Raw genomic sequence first — 24,642 nt, 5'->3', positions numbered from 1 at the left:
CCAGCAATAGTCTGCAAGCATTGATGGGCTCCATTTGCCCTGATAGCGTTTCTCCATTGTTGCAATGTCCTGGTGAAATCGCTCGCCGTGCTCGTCGCTCACTGCTCCGCAGTTTGGTGGAAAAAAATCTAGATGAGAGTGCAAAAAATGTATCTTTAGTGACATGTTGCAACCAAGGCTTTTGTAGGCCTTGAGGAGGTTTTCCACCAACAACCTGTAGTTGTCTGCCTTGTTGTTTCCGAGAAAATTTATTGCCACTAACTGGAAGGCTTTCCATGCCGTCTTTTCCTTGCCACGCACTGCATGGTCAAATGCATCATCTCGAAGAAGTTCACGAATCTGAGGACCAACAAAGACACCTTCCTTTATCTTAGCTTCACTTAACCTTGGAAATTTTCCACGGAGGTACTTGAAAGCTGATTGTGTTTTGTCAATGGCCTTGACAAAGTTCTTCATCAGACCCAGCTTGATGTGTAAGGGTGGTAACAAAATCTTCCTTGATTCAACAAGTGGTGGATGCTGAACACTTTTCCTCCCAGGCTCCAATGACTGTTGGAGTGGCCAATCTTTCTTGATGAAGTGGGAATCTCTTGCACGACTATCCCATTCGCAGAGAAAACAGCAGTACTTTGTGTATCCGGTCTGCAGACCAAGCAAGAGAGCAACAACCTTCAAATCGCCACAAAGCTGCCACTGATGTTGGTCATAGTTTATGCACCTCAAAAGTTGTTTCATGTTGTCATAGGTTTCCTTCATATGGACTGCATGACCAACTGGAATTGATGGTAAAACATTGCCATTATGCAGTAAAACAGCTTTAAGACTCGTCTTCGATGAATCAATGAACAGTCTCCACTCATCTGGATCGTGAACGATGCTGAGGGCTGCCATCACACCATCGATGTTGTTGCAGGCTACAAGATCACCTTCCATGAAGAAGAATGGGACAAGGTCCTTTTGACGGTCACGGAACATGGAAACCCTAACATCACCTGCCAGGAGATTCCACTGCTGTAGTCTGGAGCCCAACAGCTCTGCCTTACTCTTGGGTAGTTCCAAATCCCTGACAAGGTCATTCAGTTCACCTTGTGTTATGAGGTGTGGTTCAGAGGAGGAGGATGGGAGAAAATGTGGGTCCTGTGACATTGATGGTTCAGGACCAGAAGTTTCATCCTCTTCCTCTTCCTCATCTGACTCAAGTGAGAATGATTCTGGTGCATCAGGAACCGGCAGTCCTTCTCCGTGGGGTACTGGGCGTATAGCTGATGGAATGTTTGGATAATGCACAGTCCACTTTTTCTTCTTTGACTCACCTTTCCCAACTGGAGGCACCATGCAGAAATAACAATTGCTGGTATGATCTGTTGGCTCTTTCCAAATCATTGGCACTGCAAAAGGCATAGATTTCCTTTTCCTGTTCAACCACTGGCGAAGATTTGTTGCACAAGTGTTGCAGCATATGTGTGGGGCCCACCTCTTGTCCCGATCTCCAATTTTGCAGCCAAAATAAAGGTGATAGGCTTTCTTAACCATAGTGGTTATACTGCGCTTTTGTGATGCAAAAGTCACTTCACCACAAACATAGCAGAAGTTATCTGCACGGTTCACACAAGTACGAGGCATCTCTACTCACTTTGGCTAAACAGAAATGTGTCCCTTTGCAAAATCAAACACTGACAAATAAGAGAGCACGACACTGTATGATTTCTAGAGCTGATATAGGGCAATTTGTTCAGCAGAGTGATGTAAGCTTCGTTATGATTGCATCATCCATGATTTCTAGGAATAACATGATGCAATTCATATCATGTATGACGCAATACCAGCTTCAGATTGCATCATTCATTGTTTTGCCTAAAAAGCAAGTACTGTCCAAACCCTGTCATAGATTTATTCATAGATCCAGTCAAAGATGTATTTTAGTCATTTCTGGTTTAAATTGAGATCCCTTCCCTTTATAACTCACTTATCCTCCGCCATTCCCAAGTCAAGGGTCGTATATACTGACCCAATAGCATATCTTGAAAACTAGAGCCAATCAACAATTTTAAGCATCATTTTCGTTCTCAGTGACCCAGAATTAGTAAAGTTTGACTACATTTATTTCAGAAGCATTTTGGCTGTAGAGCAGAGAGGCAACGTGGTCCAGTACACAGGAGACTGGACTAGGAGTCCTCAGCTCAATTCATGGTTCTACCGCTGGCGTGCTGCACGACCTAGAGCAAGAATTGGGTTTGTTTAGTTTGGAAAAGAGAAGACTGAGAGGGGACATGATAGCAGTTTTCAGGTATCTAAAAGGGTGTCATAAGGAGGAGGGAGAAAACTTGTTCACCTTAGCCTCTGAGGATAGAACAAGAAGCAATGGGCTTAAACTGCAGCAAGGGAGGTTTAGGCTGGACATTAGGAAAAAGTTCCTAACTGTCAGGGTGGTTAAACACTGGAATAAATTGCCTAGGGAGGTTGTGGAATCTCCATCTCTGGAGATATTTAAGAGTAGGTTAGGTAAATGTCTATCAGGGATGGTCTAGACAGTATTTGGTCCTGCCTTGAGGGCAGGAGACTGGACTCGATGACCTCTCGAGGTCCCTTCCAGTCCTAGAATCTATGAATCTATGATTCATTTCCTTGCTCACCTTTGGTCTGTCTTGTCTATTTACAAGCTAAGGCCCTGATTTTTAAAGGTATTTAGGCAATTACGCACTTCACATCCATTGAAAGCAGTGAGTTTTAGGCCCCTAGATACGTTTGAAAATTCCATTAGGCCTTTAAAAATCTGGCCCTACGCTTGTTGTGGCAGGAACTATCTATTACTATATGTACGTGCACTTTGTTGTGTTGATTAAAAGAGATGGTGTGGCCCAGTGGACTGAGCATTGTACTGGGATTCAGGAGAAATGGCTCAATTCTTGAGTCTACCACAGAGCCATTGTGTCATTTGGGTCGAATCAGTTCTTTCTTGTCTTTCTCTGTGCCTTTCTTTCCTCTCCCATCTTTTCTCTGTCTTGTGTATTTTGCTGTAAGCTCTTTGGGCCAAGGAGTGACTCCTGCTAGGTGTATATGCAGTTCACAGCCCAATAGGGCTTCTAAGTGCTACTGTAATATAAATAATAATCATAATGAGAAGCAGCAGCCACTATAAGTATCAATTCTATAATCCCAGACATAGATGCTCTCAATGGGCCAAACCCCAGTAAATTCCCCCACTGAGCAACATTCCTGTTTGGGGTCAACTGGAATTGTGGATGGTCAGCCTCTCTGAAACTGGCGATCACTTTGGAAGATTTAGCCCTAAAATAAGGGCCTTGATTTAAATCCGTTGTGTGTGAATTTCTCCACACAGTCCTACGTCAGGGGAGAGACAGGTAATTAATATGCCAGATTCATCCATGATGTATGTGGAGTTGCACCAAACATCTCATTTTTGGAATACAGAAAAAAAAATTATGAAAATGTTTCCGCAGTTTTTCAAACAGTTCTCTGTAATACATAAGGAAAAAGGAATTTGTTGCCCCATTTCTGAAGCAAAGTCACATCCAGAATGTAATGTATTTTAAAATTTTTATCCAACTTATTTCTCTGGCCCTCATTAACATAATGCGCAAGTACCTCACAAAATGTATTTACTCCTGCAACACCCCAGGAGGTTTTACAGAGAGAAAATTGAGATACAAAAGTGACTTGCCTTAAAAGTCATTGTGCTGGAGCACAGAATTGATTCTGGATCCTCTCAAGTCCCAAGCAACTATCCTACCCACTGCACCATGCTTCCTCTCATAAGTTTGAAAGTTAGAACCACCTCAACATGTTCTTAGCTCTGGCTCAAAATGTAGATTAGTTCTTATTTTAGCCATCCGAGCCAGTTGGCTTACACATCCTCAATGCTGTCTAGATTTTAGCAAATGGTGGTCAGAGTGCAGAACTGGGAAACAGGAGCCTGATGGTTCATATCTGACTGTGGCCCTGAATCCCTTTGCAGCCCTATGACCTCTCGGCATCAGTGCTCCTATTTGCAAAATGGAGGTAAGAATACTTATTTACCCAGCTGGTAGGGCTGTGGTGAGGATTAGTTCATAGACAGAAAGGAGAGCTGATTGAAAAAAGGGGAAATATTTCCTTAAAAAAAAAACAAAAAAACCTTTTCTGATTTATTCATTTATTTCAATTTCAAAATTTCACATTTTTAGAGGAAGGTCAGGGGGAGAGGGGGAGATTAACCAACTGTGGAGTTGGTTGAATGATGGGGAAAATATCACACAAAAAATCTGGATTGTTATGCAAATTTTTGAAAAAATGTGCAAAATAAATTGCCTGACTTTAACAAAAAACTCATAAGTGCTACTTTTTAGTGCTGGATATAAGGCTTGATGAAGGACCTGTCTGAAGTCAGTGGGAATCTTTCCATTGACTTCAGTGAGCACAGGGTCAGACACACATGCAGTATTGGTTAACAGAAGCCATGCTATTCTTTATCCTCAGTGACCACCTGTCAAATGTAATTTTGATGGGATATCCCGGCTGAGCCTCTATCACCCACACACAGTTCAGGGAGTCCTTGTAGAAGCCAGGCCAGCCCGGGGACAGGATCATTCCACTCGGAGAAGTCAGATGGCCACCGCACGGAGCTGGGGAAAGAGGACACAGGAATCAGGCGAAAGGTTTAATTAGCCGAGTTTACTCATAGACTCATAGACTTTAAGGTCAGAAGGGACCAATATGGTCATCTAATCTGACCTCCCGCATGATGCAGGCCACAAAAGCTAACCCACCCACAACAGAATCTTCCAGCCTGCGACCCCTGCCCTATGCTGCGGAGGAAGGCGAAAAACCTCCAGGGCCTCTGCCAATCTACCCTGGAGGAAAATTCCTTCCCGACCCCAAATATGGCGATCAGCAGAACCCCGAGCATACAGGCAAGATTCTACAGCCGGACCCTCATTTTACTCCCTCGAGTCCTCTGCAGACAGTAAGTATGCTGATGTAGGACATATCAGTTCCTAGACGGGTAGGGTCAATAATTTATGTTCACAGTGAAGTTAGGTCTCATGAAAGTGGACAGTCTGGGAGGCTGAAATCTACTTATGCAAGATTCCCCATGATACTCCCCAACTTACAGGCCTCAAACCTGCCCTGCAGGCATGAGGACAGCTTGGTCTTCACGGCCCAGTTGGGACTTCACCTCTCTCTGTTGAGACAGCCATCAAAGCCTTCAGTCAGTTCCAGCTCTGGCAGCGGCTTTACGAAATGGGCACCAGGGCTGAGACCCAACAAACTCACTTCCCACAGGCCAACAAACAGCTACCAGGCGGTAATGACTCTCAGTCACTAAGGACCAGAGTTACAAAGGTGTTTAGGCACCTACAGATGCAGATTGGGGCCCAGTGGGAATTTAAGAAGTGACTATTTGTGTTAGGTGCCGAATTCTCATTGGCTTTCAACGAACGTTAGCTGCCTAACTTGCTCACATGCTTTAGTAAACCCCACTAGGCGTCTGCCTGCCTTTGCAAGTCTGGCCCCAAGGGCCTGATCCATTGATTTGACAGGGCATGGGATCAGCCCTCCCCACGCTGGGTCCTAATCAGTGATCCAAAAGCAAAAATCCATTTCTCAAACACATGAACTTTCCAGTGTCTCCCAAACCTCCCACCTGCTGTCCACCTTGTTGGTTTTGTGGGAGAAGATGCTCTTTTTTCAGATATGGACTTCTTGTCTAGTCATTTTCCAGACACCAAACAGTATTTCATAGAGACAAAGTGGGTGAGGTAACATCTTTTATTGGACTAACTTCCGTTGGTGTGAGAGACAAGCTGTTCTACACTTTTACACATACCCTTTTTCTTTTTTAAGAACTAATTAGAATTTGCATTTAATTGAGCACATACTGGAGGGCAAGTCAAAGGCAAGCCAAGAGATCATGCACAGAGAAGTACAAGTTAATAGAGCTGGGTTATCACAGATAAAAGTCGATAAAAATATAATTTTATTTATATATTTCCCCTCCCCCGACCAGCTAGAGACATGCGCAGTTAAACACTCAGGCTCACAAAGGGAACTGAAGTACTGAGCCAGCCCCACAAATATTTCATTTGCCAACTCCCTGCAAAAATCAAATAAAAACAAACCAAAAAAAGCAGTCTCCTACTGAATTACAATCATTCTGGACAGCAAGTACCCTCTTCTCCCTTTAATGGAAAAGACAATAAAGCATCCTCCATGCTATTTGCAGACTGGCATTAAAACACGGATGGCCAATTACTGAAATTATTTCTCAATACTTCAGCACATCTGTAATTCAAACGCTTGCAAATATCACTTCCTGGCATCTCTTCTCCGAGAACAGAGAGGGAAAGAGGCCTTTTAATTTCTAACAAGCTCTTTTCATTTCATTTCTGTTTTCCACACTGGAAACTTTAAAGCACCAGGAGCTGCTTTGAAATCCATATCAGAACCTTTAATTAAGAGTGTGTGTGTGTGTGTCTGTGTGTGTGTGGTCATAGACATATTGGCATGGAGCTGTAACTGCAAAACATCTAATTCCAGAGTTCATTATAGGGGCCTGATGCAGTCATTGATATACTGAAGATTCATAGACAGGTCTGAATTTCTATAGCAAGAAATTCATTGTTCATTTCACTGCAAAGGCCTATTGCTTCTTCTATTATTTGAAGAATACATAAGATTTTTAGTCTCCAAAATCAGGAGGGGGGAAAAAAGAAATGAAATGGAATGCATCTCAACCCTTTCCTTTTTCTTTTCTTTACATCTCACCATGCGACTTGTGGTAAAGAATTTTATTTTTGTTATTAACAAATCAAAGCTGTGTGTGTGTGTGTGTGTGTGTGTGTGTGTGTGTGTGTGTGTGTGTGTGTGTGTGTGTGTGTGTGTGTGTGTGTGCGCGTGTGAAGAAAAACACCTGTTGTAGATAGATCTGAACTAATAAAAAAAATCCCATAATTTATTTGAAAAAAAGTCACAGAATTAATCACTCACTGATTATTTGGTTTGTTTAAGTTTCTAAGGAAACTATAGGGTGCAGACAAGAGTCCAATGGTACATAAATCACATGTGGAGCTGGGGATTAGAACCTTGGTCTTTCAGCTTGAAATAACACAAGCTTCTATGTGTGAGACAACAGAAATCTCCTTTAGAGTCCAGTGCTGCAAAGAATTATGCATAAATTTTGCTTTATCCATGGTGTGGTAGCCTTTGATGTCATTGGGGCTCTTCACAGTATGCAAGGCACGTAAGAAAGCTTTGTAGGATTGGGGCATTAGTGGGAAGTAGTAGTAGCTTCCTTCTCTCTAGGCTGCAGCCACTAGCGGAAGATTTCTCTCTCTAACACTAACCCCCCCCCCCACAATTAAATTATCTATTTAGGGTTTGATCTTGCAACTTGCTAAGCCCTTTGGCCCTGACCTAGCAAAGCATATCATCTTAAGCACATGAGCAGCCCATGTTCTTCAATGAGACTATCCATGTGCTTAACTTTAAGCACATGCTTTGCTGGATCAGGGCCAGAGTCAAGTCCTCATGTATTTAATCTCCTATCCAAAACAGATTCTAAATCATCGTTGGAGTTGGAGATGGGGTTGGGGTTGGGGAGGGAGGGGAAACAGCGATTTACCTTCACATCTCAGCACCGCATTGTTCCAAACCACATTGCCTTCCTTCAAGATGCAGGTGATGGTCTCTGACCCGTGGGTTCTTATGAAGCCCTCATCACAGAGGAAGGATACGGAGCTGCCTAGCTGGAGGCTGTCGCCAAACCGCTTCCCATTGACGGGCACCCCAGGATCGGGGCATTCATTGTGCCTGAACGCTGCAGGGGGGTGACAAGATGGCGGTGAGTCAGTCGCTTCCCCACCCAACCTCTTGCCAATGGAGAAACAACCAGGTCAGACCCAAATCCAGGATCTTCACTTCCACAGAGCTGCCTGGTGCGTGATCCTGCACCACTGAAGGCAACATTGACTTCAATGGGAGCTGGCTCAAGAAGAGACAGAACAGCGCAGGAGGTCAGGTGCTAGCCTAGCATTTAGGAGACCTGAATTCAAGTCCCTGCTCTGCCACAGAACTCCTCTGTAACCTTGGGTAAGTCACTTAGCCTCTCTGTGCTGCTTCAGTTCTCCATCTGTACAACGGCATTAATAGCACTGCCCCACCTCACAAAGATGCTATGAGGATAGTTATGGTAAAGATAACGAAGCACTCAGATGCTATGGTTATGGGGTCCTCTAAGCACCATGGATAGATAGATCAGGTCCCTCAAGTGTAGGTGAAGGGTAGAGCTGGTTAAAAAACAGCATAAGCTTATGCAAAACTCCCCCCCCCCTCCCCCGGGGACATTTTTGGTCAAAATTCAAAACAAATTTCAGGCAGCCCTAGTGGAAACAATAATACCACCCAACTTTTACATCACACTTCTCGACTATAGATCTCAAAGTGCTTTACAAAGGAGGTCAGTACCATTATCCCCATTTTACAGATGGGGAAACTGAGGCACCAGGAAGGGATTTGGCTTGCCCAAGGTCACCCAGCAGGTCAGTGGCAGAGCCAGGAACAGAGACAGGGTCTCTGAGTCCCAGTCCAGTGCTCCCACCTTATTCCCCCCCTGCTGTGGTCTCTGGCTGGCCCTCCCATAGGAAACACCACTGTTTAGCTCCTCGAGCTAAGTAAATCATACAAACACAGTAAGTCTATTAATCAGATTGAAAGCTCTAGAGACTGGAAATTTCAAAGTAGCCAAGGGAGTTAGGAACCCAACTGCCAGTGAATGTTCATGGGATTTGAGCACCCTACTCCCATGGGCTCTAGGAAATCCCAGCCTAAATTTTTTGGTCCATATGACAGGTACAGGCTGAGCAGCGGCATTGCAAGCTTCCCCACCAATGTGTCTCAGCCTTGGCATTTAGGGTGAGGGTGTCCAGTTGTCTTGTCCTTTTAGGTTCCCAGGCTCTGCGTCCAGGAATGCCAATGGTGCAAGGTAGGGCCAACTGCTCTGGTGGGTCTCTGAGGTGGAGACTGAGGGCTAGTCTACACTAGAAAGTTAAGTCAACCCAGCTGCATCGCTTAAGGGGTCTGAAAAATTCACACCCCTCAGAGACGTCGTTAAGCTGACCTAAGCCCCAGTGTAGACAGCGCAAGGTCAACGGAAGAACCCTGTCTGTCACTGCAGTAAATGGCTACACTACGGTGCTACAGAGGCACAGCAGCGGTGCTACAGCTGTAGTGTTTGTAATGTAGACCTAGCCTCCGACTGCAAATTCGCATAAGCAATGAACAGCTATCAGACAGCAATGACTTGTGCTCTTCTGTAACCTGTACTGCATTCAAACCAGTTAACTAGCGGCTAACTCTGCCCCACTGCCACTCCCCTGAGCCATCCATTCTCTCCATACGCACCCAGTTTTCATGACTCCAGCATCACCAACACTAACGGTATTTTTCACTTTATAACAACAGGCAGAATTAAGGGTGGCTTTATGGATGAGGCTCTGTTCTGGGACTTCAGGGATTGAAATCCTGGCCTCGCTGAATCTGAATGACCTTGGGCTAATAACTTGATCTCTCCTTGCCTCAGTTCCTCACCTACAAAGCGGGGATGATAATTTCTCGCCCTCGCAGCGGTGCTGTTAGGACAAAACCATTGACGTTTGTGAGGTGCTGAGATAATACAGGGATGGGAACCCCAGAAACACCTGCAATAATATTCTTTACAACTCTTCACTTTTGAAAGAATTGAAACTGCACAAAAACATTGCTTGAGAGAATTTCCCTGAAGCTCCGGAAATGCTACACAACAAACAGCCAAGAATGGGCATGTGTGCACAGAGGGGCAATGAACTGACAGAATATGAAAGGTTTGAGGACCTGAGGCTAACGTGAAGAGCACTTTAACCATGGCCTGCCATGAAACATCTGACCTCAGTCATTACTGCTATTATAAAACAAAGGAAACAAAGTAATTACCTTTTTATGTATTGGAAAATTGAAAGTGGAGTTGCATGTACCCATAGATACAGGGTAGTTGTCAGCACTGGCCTTTACCAGCAGTTAAAAACCAAGGCCATCAATCAGAAAGCAATGGTCTCAATGTTTCATTAAGTTGATAATTATGTGTACCATACCTGAACAAAGTTTGTGATGTTCTTCTGGGGTTAGCACCGTATGAAAGGCAGCAGTACCCAGATCAATTGCACACCTATGCTCTTACAAGTGTAATGACTGGGACGAGTTCTGGACTATGTCTGGAGCAGTCTTATCGGCACAGCACTACTACAATCTGTGAAGACCACTTTCAGTTAAGAAAGCGGGAACATTTAGGTTGAATATCACAGTCTCCATTTCCTTGTGCTCCCCGACTGTCTACTGTATGCATCTGTTGTCCCTTATCTTATCCTTAGGTTGTAAGCTCTTTGGAGAGGGGGACTAGCTGTTTGTTACACGTTTATACAGTGCCTATCACAATGGGGGTCCTGGTTCATGACTGGTGTGCTTAGGTGCTAATGGAACATAAATAAATAACAAGGACGCCCTTGCTAACAGTTTCAGAGTGGTAGCCGTTTTAGTCTGTATCAGCAAAAAGAATGAGTACCTTAGTCTCTAAGGTGCCACAAGTACTCCTCATTCCCCTTGCTAACAGTGGTATCTACTGGACTGTGAAACTTAGAAACTTGGGCTCCATCCCTACTTTTTTATCCTGTCAACCAGTGTCAAGAAAGTTAATGGTTGACAGATTTAGAAAAGATGAAAAGAAAGGGACAAATTCTTTGCGGGTATAAATGGGCAAGAAGAATTAGAGTTGATAGGCTTCATTTACAGCAGCAGATAATTTGGCCTAAACACCTCTTCATACAGGGAGCACCCAGCATGTGACATTCCCTCCCTCAGGAGTTCATGGCATAAGAGACTTGTGCTTGAGGGCGGAATGCTGCGGGCCTTGCCCTCAGTTCATCATTTACCGCAATGCAAAGCAGCACTGGCAGAGGGGCCGGTCCGCCCTTTCTTCTGAAAGCACCAAGGATTAGTCATTGCCCAAAGCAGACCACCTTACCTGAAGAGCCAATAGCCTGATCTGATGTGGCAAATGATTTCTTAAGACCTACATTTTTTTTTAAATGGCTGATTTGCAGTCATCAGCAGGAAAGACTATTAATTTAGCAGTGCCACTAGCTGCTGTTATAACTTGAATCATTTATCATTTCTGCTGAGTAGGTTTAATAATGTTCTTTAGAACATTACAGGGTAACATGAGTGTAAATTGTTATGGTAGTTTGCATTCACTTGAACACGGAAGGCCTGAATTTATGTGAAGCCATACATAACCCTGTCTGTTTCATTCCTTCATTGTATATAGCGTCTCTCACACTGTCCTCACAGGCTCTGCATGCCTCCCAGTACAAGTGAATAATGATAGTACTGAACATTTATATGGCACCTTCCATCAAAAGATCTCAAAGCACTTCATGTTGTTTTTTTAAATCAACTAAACCTCTGTCAGATAAGCATTCATATGTTACAGATGCGGAAACTGAGGCACGTGAGATCCTGACTCCCAATCCCCTGCTCTCACCCTAGACCCCGCTTTCTTTCCGAGCTGGGAAAATTACCTGCCCTGTAGTTATGGCGCCAGCCTAGGACTTGGGATATCCAGGTTCCATCTCCTGCTCCACCATAGACTTCCCACGTGACCTTAGGCAAGTCACTTAACTTCTCTTTGCCTCAGTTTCCCATCTGTGAGCAGGGATACTAGCACTGTCCTATCTCACAGGGAGGGTTATGAGGATAAATGCATGAAAGACTGTGAGGTGCTCATATGCTGCAGTGATGCAGGCCAGGTAAGAACCTTAGAAAGACAGATTCCTCGTTCATGGCTCTCAACACTAGACCACACACATTTCCAGAGCCAGGAACCAGAACCTGTGACTACTGTCTCTGAGTTCTGTGCCTTAGACCCAAAGGCCGACATTCTGACCAATACTGCACCATCTGTCAATCCAGAGTAACACCACTGATATCAGAGTTACTCTGGACTTACTGTGATTTCCGTTCGATCGGAATCTGGCCCAAGATGATAATTCCACTTGGCAAGACGCCTGTCCTCCAGGTACTAGCAGAAAGGAAGGATTCTGCACTTACTGGTGAATGTGATGTTGAAGCCCCTCTTCTCCATGGAGTGGTCGGTCTGGAACTCAAGCCTGGCTACGTGGCCGCTGCTGGTCAGAGACGAAGGGATTTGGCTCCCTGAGAAGGTCCCCAGTACCGGAGACTCAGGGGTTCCTCCATCTTTCACGGCTAGGAAATCAAACTGAGGCTCCACATCAAAATCATTGAAAGCCAAGTGGATCCGGCTCTCAGGCTTAGCTATTATTAACCAAACACAGTGCAAGCTGCTCCCGTATTCTTCAGGGTAATTTGGTGACAGGACAATCCCAGACGGGGTGGTGAAGTTGAAAAAGCAGGAAACTGCAATGAGAAATCGCCATCAATCATGCAGCACACAGTTCCTATAACCCTGACTTGTTACTCCCCCCACCTACCCCCATGCAAATTCATAACCTTTTTGCTTCTCAAAGAATTTAGGATGGGAAGGGATCAGTGCTCCATTCACTGCTGGGCATCAGTGATTTATTTATAAAGGGGAGGAAGAAATATCTTCAATCCAAAAAATATTCTCTGGTCCTTGGTTCTGAATGGTCAATAATTTTCCAGCCAGGGATTGCATTGTCCCCTTCTTTATGCTTTGCGTAACCCTGAAGCTTTAAAGTCCCACCATGCCTGCAATGGATTTCATGCCCCACCCCTACCCTGCAGGAAGTAGCATGTGGATTTCTTTCTTTCTTTTTTTTTCTTTCAAGAACTCAATGTTACTTAATGGAATTCACCCTGCGGGAGAGTTTGCACCTTGCAGGGTGAATTCCATTGAATAACACTTAGCTGTTTAAAAAAAACCCCTCAACGATCCCCTTTCCAGCAGGACAGGGAGCATTTTAAAGCTTCAGGGTGCTATTTGGTTTACATGATCATTTGCTAAATGCAGTTCTAACCTAAGCCCCAATGCTACAAATCCACATAACTCGGTGCACATAAGCAGCCTCCCTGAACTCACCAGGATTCTTCTTATGCATAGCATTATTCCCATGTGTTAAATTCTTGCAGGACAGGGCTACAAATCGCAAGCTCCTTGCGGGAAGGAGCTGTGGGCTCGATTCACCATTGGCCTGCCACTTCTGCAGTCATTTGCACCAAAACAATGTGGGTATAAAACAGTGCCGTTGTGATTTGAGAGCCACTTTGCACGGGGGTCAATCACTTCCCAGGGAATAGGCCCAGTGACTGGATTTTCTCTAAAAAATGCTGTGCATACTCACACTGCTTGGTGCAAACAGACATGGCAACATATGATTGGCCAAGCTCTAGAGTGTTGAGCGCGCACTGGACAGCTCCCTTGCCATTAGGAATAAATCACTGACTTTCACCGGACTAACGATGTCAAGAAGAATCGTACTGGACTCCTGCCCCTATGAACATAATTAATTGTGTGGAGCGCGCGGGGGGTGGGGGGGGGGGTAACCAGTGCAAATGAAAAATCCTCAGCCCTCAGGGGGTGACTGTTTTCAATATAGGCTGTATTTTAGCTGACAGGGTCCATTAGTTCTGAACTGCAATGCTACTATCTAATTGATACCTACCTGATGATGGTTATGCTTTATGTACATCTTGCTTGCTCCTTTCCCCGCCCCCACCACATCGCCTGATATACATTTATTAAAAGCTATCATTTAATATGCTTTTCACGCTAATTCCTGGCACGAGGCTGTAACTCAGAGGATGGCTTTGGCTTGGCATTTATACAATTATTTGGTCTGACGTTTGCCCTCCCCCTAGTATGAGCTTCCTTTATCTTCAATACCTAATGGTCTTAAATCAAATAAAATGCACATTACCGGGCATTACTGAGGCTAAGAGCTACAAGCCATTTCCTGCTCCTGATAACAAAGAGAATAGGCAGCTAGATTAAAGAGAAAAGAAACAGGCGGCAGCATCTACCAAGGATTTGGTGTATGTAGGAATCTTTATTAAAAGGAATGCTGTCAAGTCTTTTTGACAACTAAACCCTATTATAAGGTGTCTGGGAATATCTGTCTATTAAAAAAACAACCCCACGCCCACTCACTGAACAATATGGGAATCACTACTGTGGAAGTATGAGATAAGTGACTCCTATGTGGTCCTATAAATCCAAATAAGACCATTTTTTTGTTCTGGGTTTGTACAGCACCTAGCACAATGGGGTCCTGGTCCATGACTAGGGCTCCAAGGTGCTACATTAATACCAATAATGAATTAATAATAATGTAGGACCTGGAACATTGTGCTCTGCTGATCCATGCAACCAGCAGCAGAAGTAAATGGAGCAACACTGAGTTACACCAGGGGCTAGATTATGGCCCACTTGCATGGGCTACCTCCATTGTAGGTAGTAGTGCGGGGGGCGGGAACAGCCCATGCAGAGCTTGGTACGAGTGAGAGGAGGTGGGCTGGGCATGCTGGAAGACCTGTGCTGTGCCAGGTATTGGGCTGACATAGGATACATTAGCCCTGGAGCAGTGGGGGAAAAAATGGGATTGAGACTGTGACTGAAAGTCACAATCTTTTTCCTGATCTGCTCCTGGGATAAAGCAACTATACACTGTCTGAGACACAGGTTTGCCTCAAGTGAGGATATGGCCATGTATATTAATAGACATGCAAACAGAGTGTCCCTTTACTTAGCAAAACATTGAGGTACTGCAATATAAATGTTAAATAATGAGAACAAGAAGAATCTCAAGAGATTGCAGCCCCCTGCCTCTGGCACTCTGCATAGTAAAGAAACCAATGCAAAGAAAAATAATCTCCTCAAGCTACAACAACAGCAAAGATAAAATATTAGGTTAAAATACACCGTAAAATTAGGACAGGAAAACAAATGCAAGAGACACGAGAAAACCACTCCATGGTCCAGATTAAAGACAGGCATGTGACGCCCTGAACATTTCCTTTTCTCTGGGGGAGAGGAGAAAAGGTGCAAAGGTAAAAATCAGATAAACCACTAGTAAAGATCCCACCCGACCCAGGTACACAGAGAGACACACGCAGCAAATAAGCAGCACCATCAGGAATAAGGAAAATTCCTCAGGCCAGGGAGGCTCAGATGCACCAGTATAAATCGGCCAGAATCGTTACTCCAGACCAGTGTAAATAAGAGCAGAATTCAGCCCTGGAAATGGATCTTAAGGCACTGGAGACCTGACTCAAAAGCGTTGAGCAGCCAGCCGGTAGTTGGTCAGCACCTCTGACAATCAGAATGTGCAGCAACAAGGCTAACGATAACACAACATAGTAATGGAGGCTTTGATTCAAGCTATCCTAACAGGCAGGATCCATTATCGGAACACCATACTTGCAGGTTTTCTAGTTAAACTGAGAGTCAAGAATCCAGGAGCTCAGGAGCTCATTATGACTAAGAGTAACCCAGCACAGTCTCTGTTGGGCTTAAGAGCTTCCAAGCCAGGTCTGTTGCCAGTCTGGAGACATTAAAGAAGTATTTGAAAAAACTGTCCAAGCCCTGAAAATGTTGTTATGGGTCCACAAAATTCCACTGCTGGGCAAAGACAGACCTGGACAGTCTTTGAAGGCCACTTGAAGTTCTATCCCAAACTAAAGATATCCGCTACAGAAACAAGAAGCATGGTTCCCGCTTGACCTGTGCATACCAAAGCCATCTCCATATAGATGCTAAGAGAGATACAACAACTGAAGGAAGTGGGGTGGTATTGGACGCCCTGCGACTTCCCTGCTGGATGGACACCATACAGCCACACTCAAACACAAAACAAGCACCCTTCTAGTTAAAGCTCTATCAGAAGGGACTGGCCCACCAGTCAGCAACAGAGCAGGTACATCCTTTCGAGTCATAGACGGGGGAAATGGAAACATCCCTGTGGATCACAATAAGAAATGGATGGGGAGTGAATCATAGGACAATAAACCCCAATTCAGCAAAGTACTTAAACACATGGATAAATTCATCCCTAGTCACCATGGCACTTAAGCATGTGCCTAAATCTCAGTGCTGAAGTGCTTTGATGAATTGGGGCCATAATGCAGAACAAAGACTTTGGATGCAGAATGGCAACTTAATTTTAAGAACAGGACGCTCTTACATGGCTGCATCTGTGAAAGAAGGTTGTTAATAAGAGCTACAAATCCCACATGTACACAGAGATCAGAGTAATCCAAGAAACAATGGTCCAAAGGACTCAGGGGAGCCGTCAGAGGATTCAGAGCATTTCACCAATAATTAACCTCTTTGAACCTGACTCTGGCCAACAGTAACCAAAAGTTAGTAATGGGTCTTTGTGGACACATGTTCATATCGCGTGCGCACACACACACTCACGTCATCACTCAGCAATAACTAGTCTCACTCATGGCCGACTCTGTTGATGGCATGAAGCCAGAAGTCACCTTGATGGCCCATAACAGTCAGAGAGGAGGCACGCTGGCAGGAGAGCTTGCCCTGCCAGCGCCCATCCTCTATTTGTTTGGTGGATCCAAGCAGATCTAGAGATCTCATTCCAGCACCTTTCCTGAGCACACAAGGCAAAAAAGGCACCAGGTAAACCAGCCCCAAAGCAACAAATGACAAATGTCCTATTACTCGCCCGAAAGCCACTAAACAAACTGAGTCTACAAACAGATGAGCAACTAACATCCACAACAGGTATAACCTAGAAGAATAGTCTCACCCCTTAGTAACAGAGGGGTGGAGCAGCCTGCAGATGCAATATACACTATACACACCATATTCAATCAGCACTGCACAGTGGAAAAAGAAGAAGATCAAGAGGAAACATTACAAGGAGTGCATTGGAACAATTCCCATTGGAGAAAGGAAACACACTATTCCATGGCTGTTAAAATGAGAAAACCCCCAGTGCCTATAAAGATCCAACTTCTGGAGATTTGAACAACCCCATACACTTTGAATAATTATCTGAAATTTACCAAGAGTTTTGAAAGGGATGTGATTCCCTAATGAGTGGCAGGGACAGGAAGAAACTAGCCCCCATCTGTAGCTGCCCTTTGCATGGTTTTCGGCACCATCCTCTTTAGAAGCTGGCGCTGGCCTCTCTCATAGAGTGCACATCAGCAAGTGGGAGTAAATAGGTCTAGGGAATTTAATGTACCCTTACGGAGTCTAATTACACACTACCTCTCAATTTTGCTCTTAGGCCTTCTAGTCTACTCACAAATTTTGTACTGCATTAACTGTACTGGAATAGTTAGAGCACTACAGTTATCCTAATGTGGAACTATGCTGGCCTAAAAGTGTTTATACCACGATAGCTTATTCCTATATGGTAAGGGGAATAAGCTAGTCCAACCTGAGCTCTTTAATATTAGTATAACCACATCCACACTTAACGTTGTACTCGCCTAACTATTTCAACATCACATCCCTCTCCAAAACAGCCAGACTGGTACAAAATTGGTGTGTAGACAAGGCCTTAGAGTCCAAGTTGGACTGTATAAATTCTCAGATGCACAAAATACCATCTACTAACTACCCCATGGCACTTATCTGACCTACAGCTGGACTCAAGCCAAAAGCCCAGAGCCAAACACACACAGACTTTTAGAAAATTGGAATCCAGAGCCAATTTTACAGTTTGGCCCAGTCTGAACATTTCCTCCCTTTGCTAAGATTCAGGTCAATTTTTTTATTTTTCATTCAGGAGAAAAGTTCAGGTTATTTATTTTATCCAACTATTTCTCTCCAGGCTGGGTATTGGCTGGATTTGCACATGCACAAGTTTAGGGAAACGGCCTTTCTTCTCAAATAACTAAACGGGCAGCTATTTACCTTTTCTTTATTAGAACTAGAGCGGGTCAGACATGGAAAACTTTTAAAAAATAGCAATATTTTATTTTATATGTTTTAAATGAACAACTCTATAACTCGGGGGGGGGGGGATAGTAAATGTTTTCTGTGAAACACATTTTAAATGTTGGGTGAAAAAAAGCTTTGCTGAAATTGTGAAAATTTGCACACACAAACATGGCCTCTCTGTACTTAGACTAGAACTGCATTTCCTACCTCTGCCAGACCTACTCTGCTTTTGACAAAGCTTAGCGCAACCAAATTCAACAGAGTATTATTGCCTTCTGGAATCTGGCTGTCTGGATTCCCCGGTCTCAACATAAATTTCCATAATTTAAAATAAATAAATACAGAGAAGATATTTTCCTCTTATTGCCACTTATTGAAAACTCGCAAATTGTTTTTTGTTAGGGTGGTTCCATTTGCTGCCGTGAATCATGGGCAGGGAGAAAAAGAAAGAAAGAGAGAGAGAAAGAAAGAAAGAAAAAATAACTAATTGACAGGTTAATTTAGAGCTAAAATTGAAAATTTGTCAAGTTATACAAAATTACATGGTGCTGTTCAGTACGGTGCTGGGAAAACGTCTATCACAGTTTGTATTACCGGCTCGGAATCCTATATGTATGTATCAGGAAGTGAATGCAAAAGGTTAGCCACTCAGTTTTAAATTAGAAAACACACCATTTGCAGTGGGGAGTTAGGATTATTCAGCAGGTATAAAAAGCCAATATGAGATTAACAGGAAGAGTAATTACCGCTAAAGGGGAGAAAAATTATATGTGAAGCATAAAACATCAGGTGCACAGATGGGCTGGAAGGATTCACGAAGAACAAAAAGAAAACTTTAGTGCTGTATAACTGAATGGGAGTTCAGGCGAGGAGCTCAGAGCCAAGCTGCTAACTGCACACACAATGGCTGGTGCTTTTGTGGGACAAATTCAAAATCACCACAACTAGCAACAGGCGCTGCTGATTCACTCCATGCTAGTTTATAACAGGTTCTGGGCACAAATCGCCAGTTCTAAAACATCTACTGAATAGGCTCCAGTATCAGGTAAGTGCCCATTTTACAGGTCATATATGTCAAAGCAATCAGATACAGACTGGAGGGAGGTTTCAAGCGGTGAATAGGAAACTAAGGTTGGGTGGAAAAAAGCATTTCTAACCATACAGTATGACGACCCCGAGTCTCCTTTCCAGTCAGCTCCAGGGCACGGGAACTTGCAAGTTTGCAGTTTCACACACACACACACACACACACACACACACACACACACACACACACAGTCACAACGCAAAGCACCATGCCACATCACAACCATCCAGACCCATAACACAACCATGTGAAGTTGTGCTGAAAACCAGCACATCACAAGTAGAGATAGCAGAAACTTTCACCATTAAAAAAAAAAAAAAAAAAAGTTTCCACTGGCGTGTACTGGATTCTTTTAAACCGGAAACGAAAGGAACTGGGGGAGTGCACCACATGGACTACAGCTAAGGGGGGGGGGGGGGAGCAACTATAATGTCACTTGCTAAACTTTCTGGGGCTAGGAGCTGCCCTGTGTTCTGGGTTTGTACAGTGCCTAGCACAATGCAGCCTTGGTCCATGACAGAGGCTCTAAGTGCTACCACAATACTAATGAATTTAAAAAAATAAAATAACTAATAATAATAAAGCAAAAACCACCAGAAACCAGGGATGAGCCTGAACTAAAACCCCAGATTAGAATCACCTGGAAACTTTGTAGAAGTTTGTATCAGGACACGGACCCAAGCTTTCTGGCTCACCCCACAATATCTCAAACAGGCCCAAAAATATGGATCCTCCAACAAAAACACCACTCTTCATTAGGTTCCACACATAACCTATAGGGCAATCAGGGCCGGTGCAAGGAAGTTTCGCGCCCTAGGTGAAACTTCCACCTTGCGCCCCCCCCAGCCCCGCCCCCCCCCCACGGCAGCTCCCCCCCTGCCCTGAGGCGTCCCCCCCCGCGGCAGCTCCCCCCCCCAGGAGCCGTGCAGCAGCTCCCTACCGCAGCTCACCTCTGCTCCGCCTCCTCCCCGAGCACGCCACCCCTGCTCTAATTCTCCTCCCCTCCCAGGCTTGTGGCGCCAAACAGCTGATTGGCGCCGCAAGCCTGCGAGGCGGGAGAAGTGGAGCGGCCGCTGCGCTGGGAGAGGGAGTCTGAGCCTCATGTGTCAGCGCGCCGCCGGCAGCCCAGCCCAGGAACGCTGTAAACAATTGGGGGCACACTTTTTAGCACCCCCAAATCTTGGCGCCCTAGGGAACCGCCTAGTTTGCCTTAATGGTAGCACCGGCCCTGAGGGCAATTGTAGCAGAACTTCAATGTAAAACCATAAAATTTGCCCCCATGTCCTCTTCACGCATCCATGATCATAATCACTTACAGCTACATGCACATATATGTACACACACACACACACACACACACACACACATGCACACACACTTTACCTTTACAGTGCTTGACGGGTCCAGCAAACTACAGCTCCATGAGCGTGAAGACACTGAACTAATGTGCCAGGAAATGATTCCATTTCAGAAATAATTCTCCTGAGACACTCACCAGCACAAGTAATGGAGGAGGGGGAGTGGAAGGCAAAACCATCACCCACATTCATCGGGATTTGGTGTCAAAAGGTATCACCTGGCAGTTACAGCTTATTCCATAATTATCCACAACATAAAATGATCACACATTTGGCGCAATTGTCTCACTTGCTCATAGCACAGGATTGGACCATCGGGCATGGCTGGTCAGGGTTTGGGTGCTTTAACAGGACAGTGTGGGGAACCCAAGACTAGAAGAGCAAAGAGGTTTGAGGGACGGAATAGAACTGTGCAGGGGAAGTTGTCAGAATATCTTAGACACGAGCTGGCGCTAGCCAGGGATGCTAGTCTTTCCCTTTTCTTTAGCTCTGTAATTCGCACGTTGTAAAATCTATACTTTAAATGCAAAGCCTGATCATGAAACCTGTTTTGAATCAGGGCCTAGGGTTGCAATAGCCCATCTAAAATCCAGGTAAGAATTACAAAACGCCTTATTTTTCATAACACAGATGTGTGCGTTTAAGTAGCAATACGGACACATGATTGAAAGTTACACTTAGTGCAATGGAATGGGGCATTCCAGTCAATCTGCCCATACATTATACCAGGGTCATCACTGTGGTATATGAACAACCAGTCTGCTCCCTATGAAAGTTCGGTTACCATGGGACTATTTCCCCATTCTTAAACCTGCTTTTCTATTCATTCACTGGTAACTACAGTTTGATTATTGCCTCATATTCATATCAGATCCCACCAATGCATCCAGATGCGGCACCTAAGATTAATTAACACAACTGCATGTCTGAGGTACTAATTTTCTCCCTTAGACACTTCCTCACCCTGTTTTCAATATCTTTAAGTTCCTGAAGGACAACCACAACTTGATACCGAAGTGATGATCTTGGTTCTACTGTGCTATGAAAGCTGGATCACCCCTGCTTGTGAAAACGATACCGACCCTGGAATGATGTTACAAATGGTAGCTTTCAAAACGCACGTCAGGGTGAATAACTGCAACCATGAAGCTGGTTTGAGGTCTAAGAGACACTGCGAAGTGGGGAGAGAGGTCTTCCACATCTAGTAATGATCGTGGCTGAGTGCAACAAAGACTGTCATCATCAGCTAACAGCAAACATGTGGATGGATAACTGCACTCACCCCTTTCAGCTACAGAAACACAGTGAGCAAAAGGAACCATTTCCACTAGCTCAGCCAGTCAGAGGGAACCTATGTACACTCAAAGCCAGACATACTCTGTCCCTAAGAGGGCAGTACAGTGCATGCATGGGACAGTCTGCTGAAGATGCCCAAGGGCCCCACGTACATAGCATGGAAGGTTAAGGGGTATAACGACAACCACAAGGATAAAGATGGAAGGTCTTTTATCGTGAAGACATAGACAATGGTGGATTCAGGAATCCCTTGCAATAAGGCAGGTACATGATATTTTTGTGTGGCCACATCACTGGAAGCTCAGGCCATGAGTTCTCTGAGATACATACATCATGGACATAAATCATTTGCTCAGGCCAGCAGATGCTGCTTTAATTTTCTTCTGCATTTGTCATGCATTTGCAGCTAGAATTGGAGGCACTGAATTGTTTGCATATTCCAACTAGCAGCATATGAATCAGGTTACCTTGTTTTTCCACCTGATGCCCAGTACAGGTACAGATACAGATTTTATGCTGAGTTACGTTCTTGTGCCATTCTATTGTGTCATCTCTGCTGACACACATTCATGTGATGGTGTCTAGAGTAACCAAACACAAGAGCGGCAGGAGGCGGACGGGCAAAACTTCTTTGCACTATCTATACATTTTGCCTTTTTGATTAGTAAATATCCACAGCTGGACCAATGGGGGTGGAAGGTGCTGCATGATTTTAACTGGTGGATTCATGGCTCTTTAGTGATCATGCTTCTCTTCCCCTGCCCCGAGCAATATGGGCTTTGGTATGATGCCCATCCCCCATTCTGTATTTATGGACAGAGTAGGTGAAAATTCCACACCTTTATTGGACTGAAGATGGGGAAATTTCAACCGTGCTAACATTTTGATGGAGCTGTGTCACTCCAGGTACCCAAGGTGTGAATAACAGGCATCTATCAATTGTCAGTTCGGGGGAATCTCAGAAACAGCTGAAGGTTTTGTTAAAAATCCCAAAATCCCAAATATTGGATAGTTTGGGGTAGAAAAAAACTGGGTTGGAGAGTCTCACAAAAAAGGGCTGTCTCGTGAGAATTCTAGCACTTCCCATTTTGATCAGGAGGAAAATACAAGGGGGACTATTTTCCTCCAACGTCTCAGGGTGTGTTTGCTTTTGGACAAAGCCAAGCAGTGCAAAAGTGCATGACATTTAGCAATGGGCAAACCTTGTGGACGCCAAGGGCTTTCACAAATTGTGCAAGCTGCTTAGAGGTTTTGCAAAACTTGTTCAAAGCATGTGAAACATTTACCCTATAATTTAAAAGCAAGTTTACTTATTTGCAACTGTTGTTCTTCCACAGTTGCCTCTATGCATTGCCCCTTGTAGCAAGGGTAATTCAATTTTCAAATAATATATTTGTTTTTCTAGGCTTTGCAATGTCTTTGGTACAGAAGAAACCTACGTAAACTACAAGTGAGTACCTTGGACGGGATGCATGTGTGCATTTATTGTATTATAATAAATATACACACAGTGTATCATTTTAGGAACATTTCTGCTGTCTCCTCTCGGCACACTCTTCCACACACTCGCCTTTCCTCTATATCGGTTATTCACTCTCAGCTCCATTTGATCATCCTGTTGTTTCACTCACTTTCCCTTCTCTTCTCCTCAAAGCTAAACATTCAGATCATAGAGTGCTCAAGTGGGTAAAATATTAGACACAATGAGTTCACTCACCCTCAGCTAGGGGACAAAATAAAGTAAATACTTTTGTTAGCCTTGTTAACAGTTTCCTTTTGGGTGACGGTTCCAATAATTTATAATTTTATTGTGCTTAACACTATCAATTAAAGGGGAGATTTTCCAAGGGCAGTCAGGACTACTGAAAGCCGGAAAGAATTGGGTGCCTAACTCCCGCTTATGCCTCTGAAAATCTCCCCCCTAAGTCACTACTGGGAGCATCAAGCCCTATTTCTGATGATTTAAGACAAGAAATTTAAAGTTGAGATTTGGAGGTAGGGGACGTGAGAGCTGTCAGGTTACAAAGCAGAATTAAATGGCCAAAAATTGAATCTAATTTAATGGGTTTTTACCAGCATGGAACATTCCACTTTCTCTCAGAGATGAACCGGAACCCAAATCCTGAAACCAAATACCATTAAAAAATAAATGTTGGGAGGAGAGATTGGAATCTGAAGATCCAAATTTTGAGGCTGTCCCTTTCCCCTGTAATGGACAGAACCAAATTCTCAGATTCAAACACTGTCAAACATTGGGGGATTTGAAATCTTGATCCATATTTTGCAGTTTGGCTTCCATCTCTCTATCTCCAGTATTTTCTGCATTCTAGGTACTAAATCCAGTGCACAAATGTATTGCGTATGTAGCTACTTCACTGGACATTGCAAACACTTTAAAGCAGTCTCCTCACTGACTTACAAACACAGACTGGTTTCTGAGCGGACCACTGGCTACTCTTTTGGCAGGTAATTGTTTTCTGTCCCTTCAACTCAAAGGCAGGCTGGCATTCAAACTTCAAAGTGTCCCCGTGGCGAAATGTTGAGCCTTCTCTCTTGCCGTAGGCTGGTATCCCAGGATCGCCGCAACTCCCCTGGTCAATTTCTGAAAGAAAATAAAACAAAAGTGGGGGGAAAAAAGGTTCTGGCAACTGGATACTTTGTTGTAACATTTGTATTATGCTCTTGCTTGCATGCTATCAACAGATAACGTGTGCATTACCCTTACATAATGCCACACCCCTGGGTGGGTCGCTGGCATGGGGGATTGAACTTGGAGCCTCTGTATCTCAATGCATGAGCCTCCATCACTCAAATTAAAAGACCCACCTCTATTAGCTAATGCACCAGCAGCCTTATGGTCCCCTAGCTACGTCCCAGCCACCACTACACGGGGGCAGCATGTTACACTGACTGGGTGAGTGGTACACGTATCAGTGCTGGGACATCAACTAAAGCAAGTAATTATT

At 44.3% G+C, this 24,642-nt stretch overlaps 1 protein-coding gene across 2 annotated transcripts in view; it reads right to left on the bottom strand.

Moving 5' to 3' along the window:
- Positions 1 to 24,642, bottom strand: part of CSMD2 (CUB and Sushi multiple domains 2) — a 518,793-nt gene that overhangs the window by 196,892 nt on the left and 297,259 nt on the right. For both annotated transcript variants that reach the window (XM_065421846.1, XM_065421845.1), the window contains exons 12-15: positions 24,096 to 24,278; positions 12,136 to 12,462; positions 7,622 to 7,816; positions 4,484 to 4,622 (exon numbers count right to left, since the gene is read on the bottom strand). In XM_065421846.1, coding sequence (XP_065277918.1) covers positions 4,484 to 4,622; positions 7,622 to 7,816; positions 12,136 to 12,462; positions 24,096 to 24,278 — 844 coding nt within the window. The remainder of the gene's footprint in view (positions 1 to 4,483; positions 4,623 to 7,621; positions 7,817 to 12,135; positions 12,463 to 24,095; positions 24,279 to 24,642) is intronic.

This window comes from Emys orbicularis, chromosome 23 (assembly GCF_028017835.1).
Source record: "Emys orbicularis isolate rEmyOrb1 chromosome 23, rEmyOrb1.hap1, whole genome shotgun sequence".
NCBI lineage: Eukaryota > Metazoa > Chordata > Testudines > Emydidae > Emys > Emys orbicularis.
The sequence above is the reverse complement of the archived record's forward strand: the minus strand, read 5'-3'. Positions and strand labels throughout refer to the sequence as shown.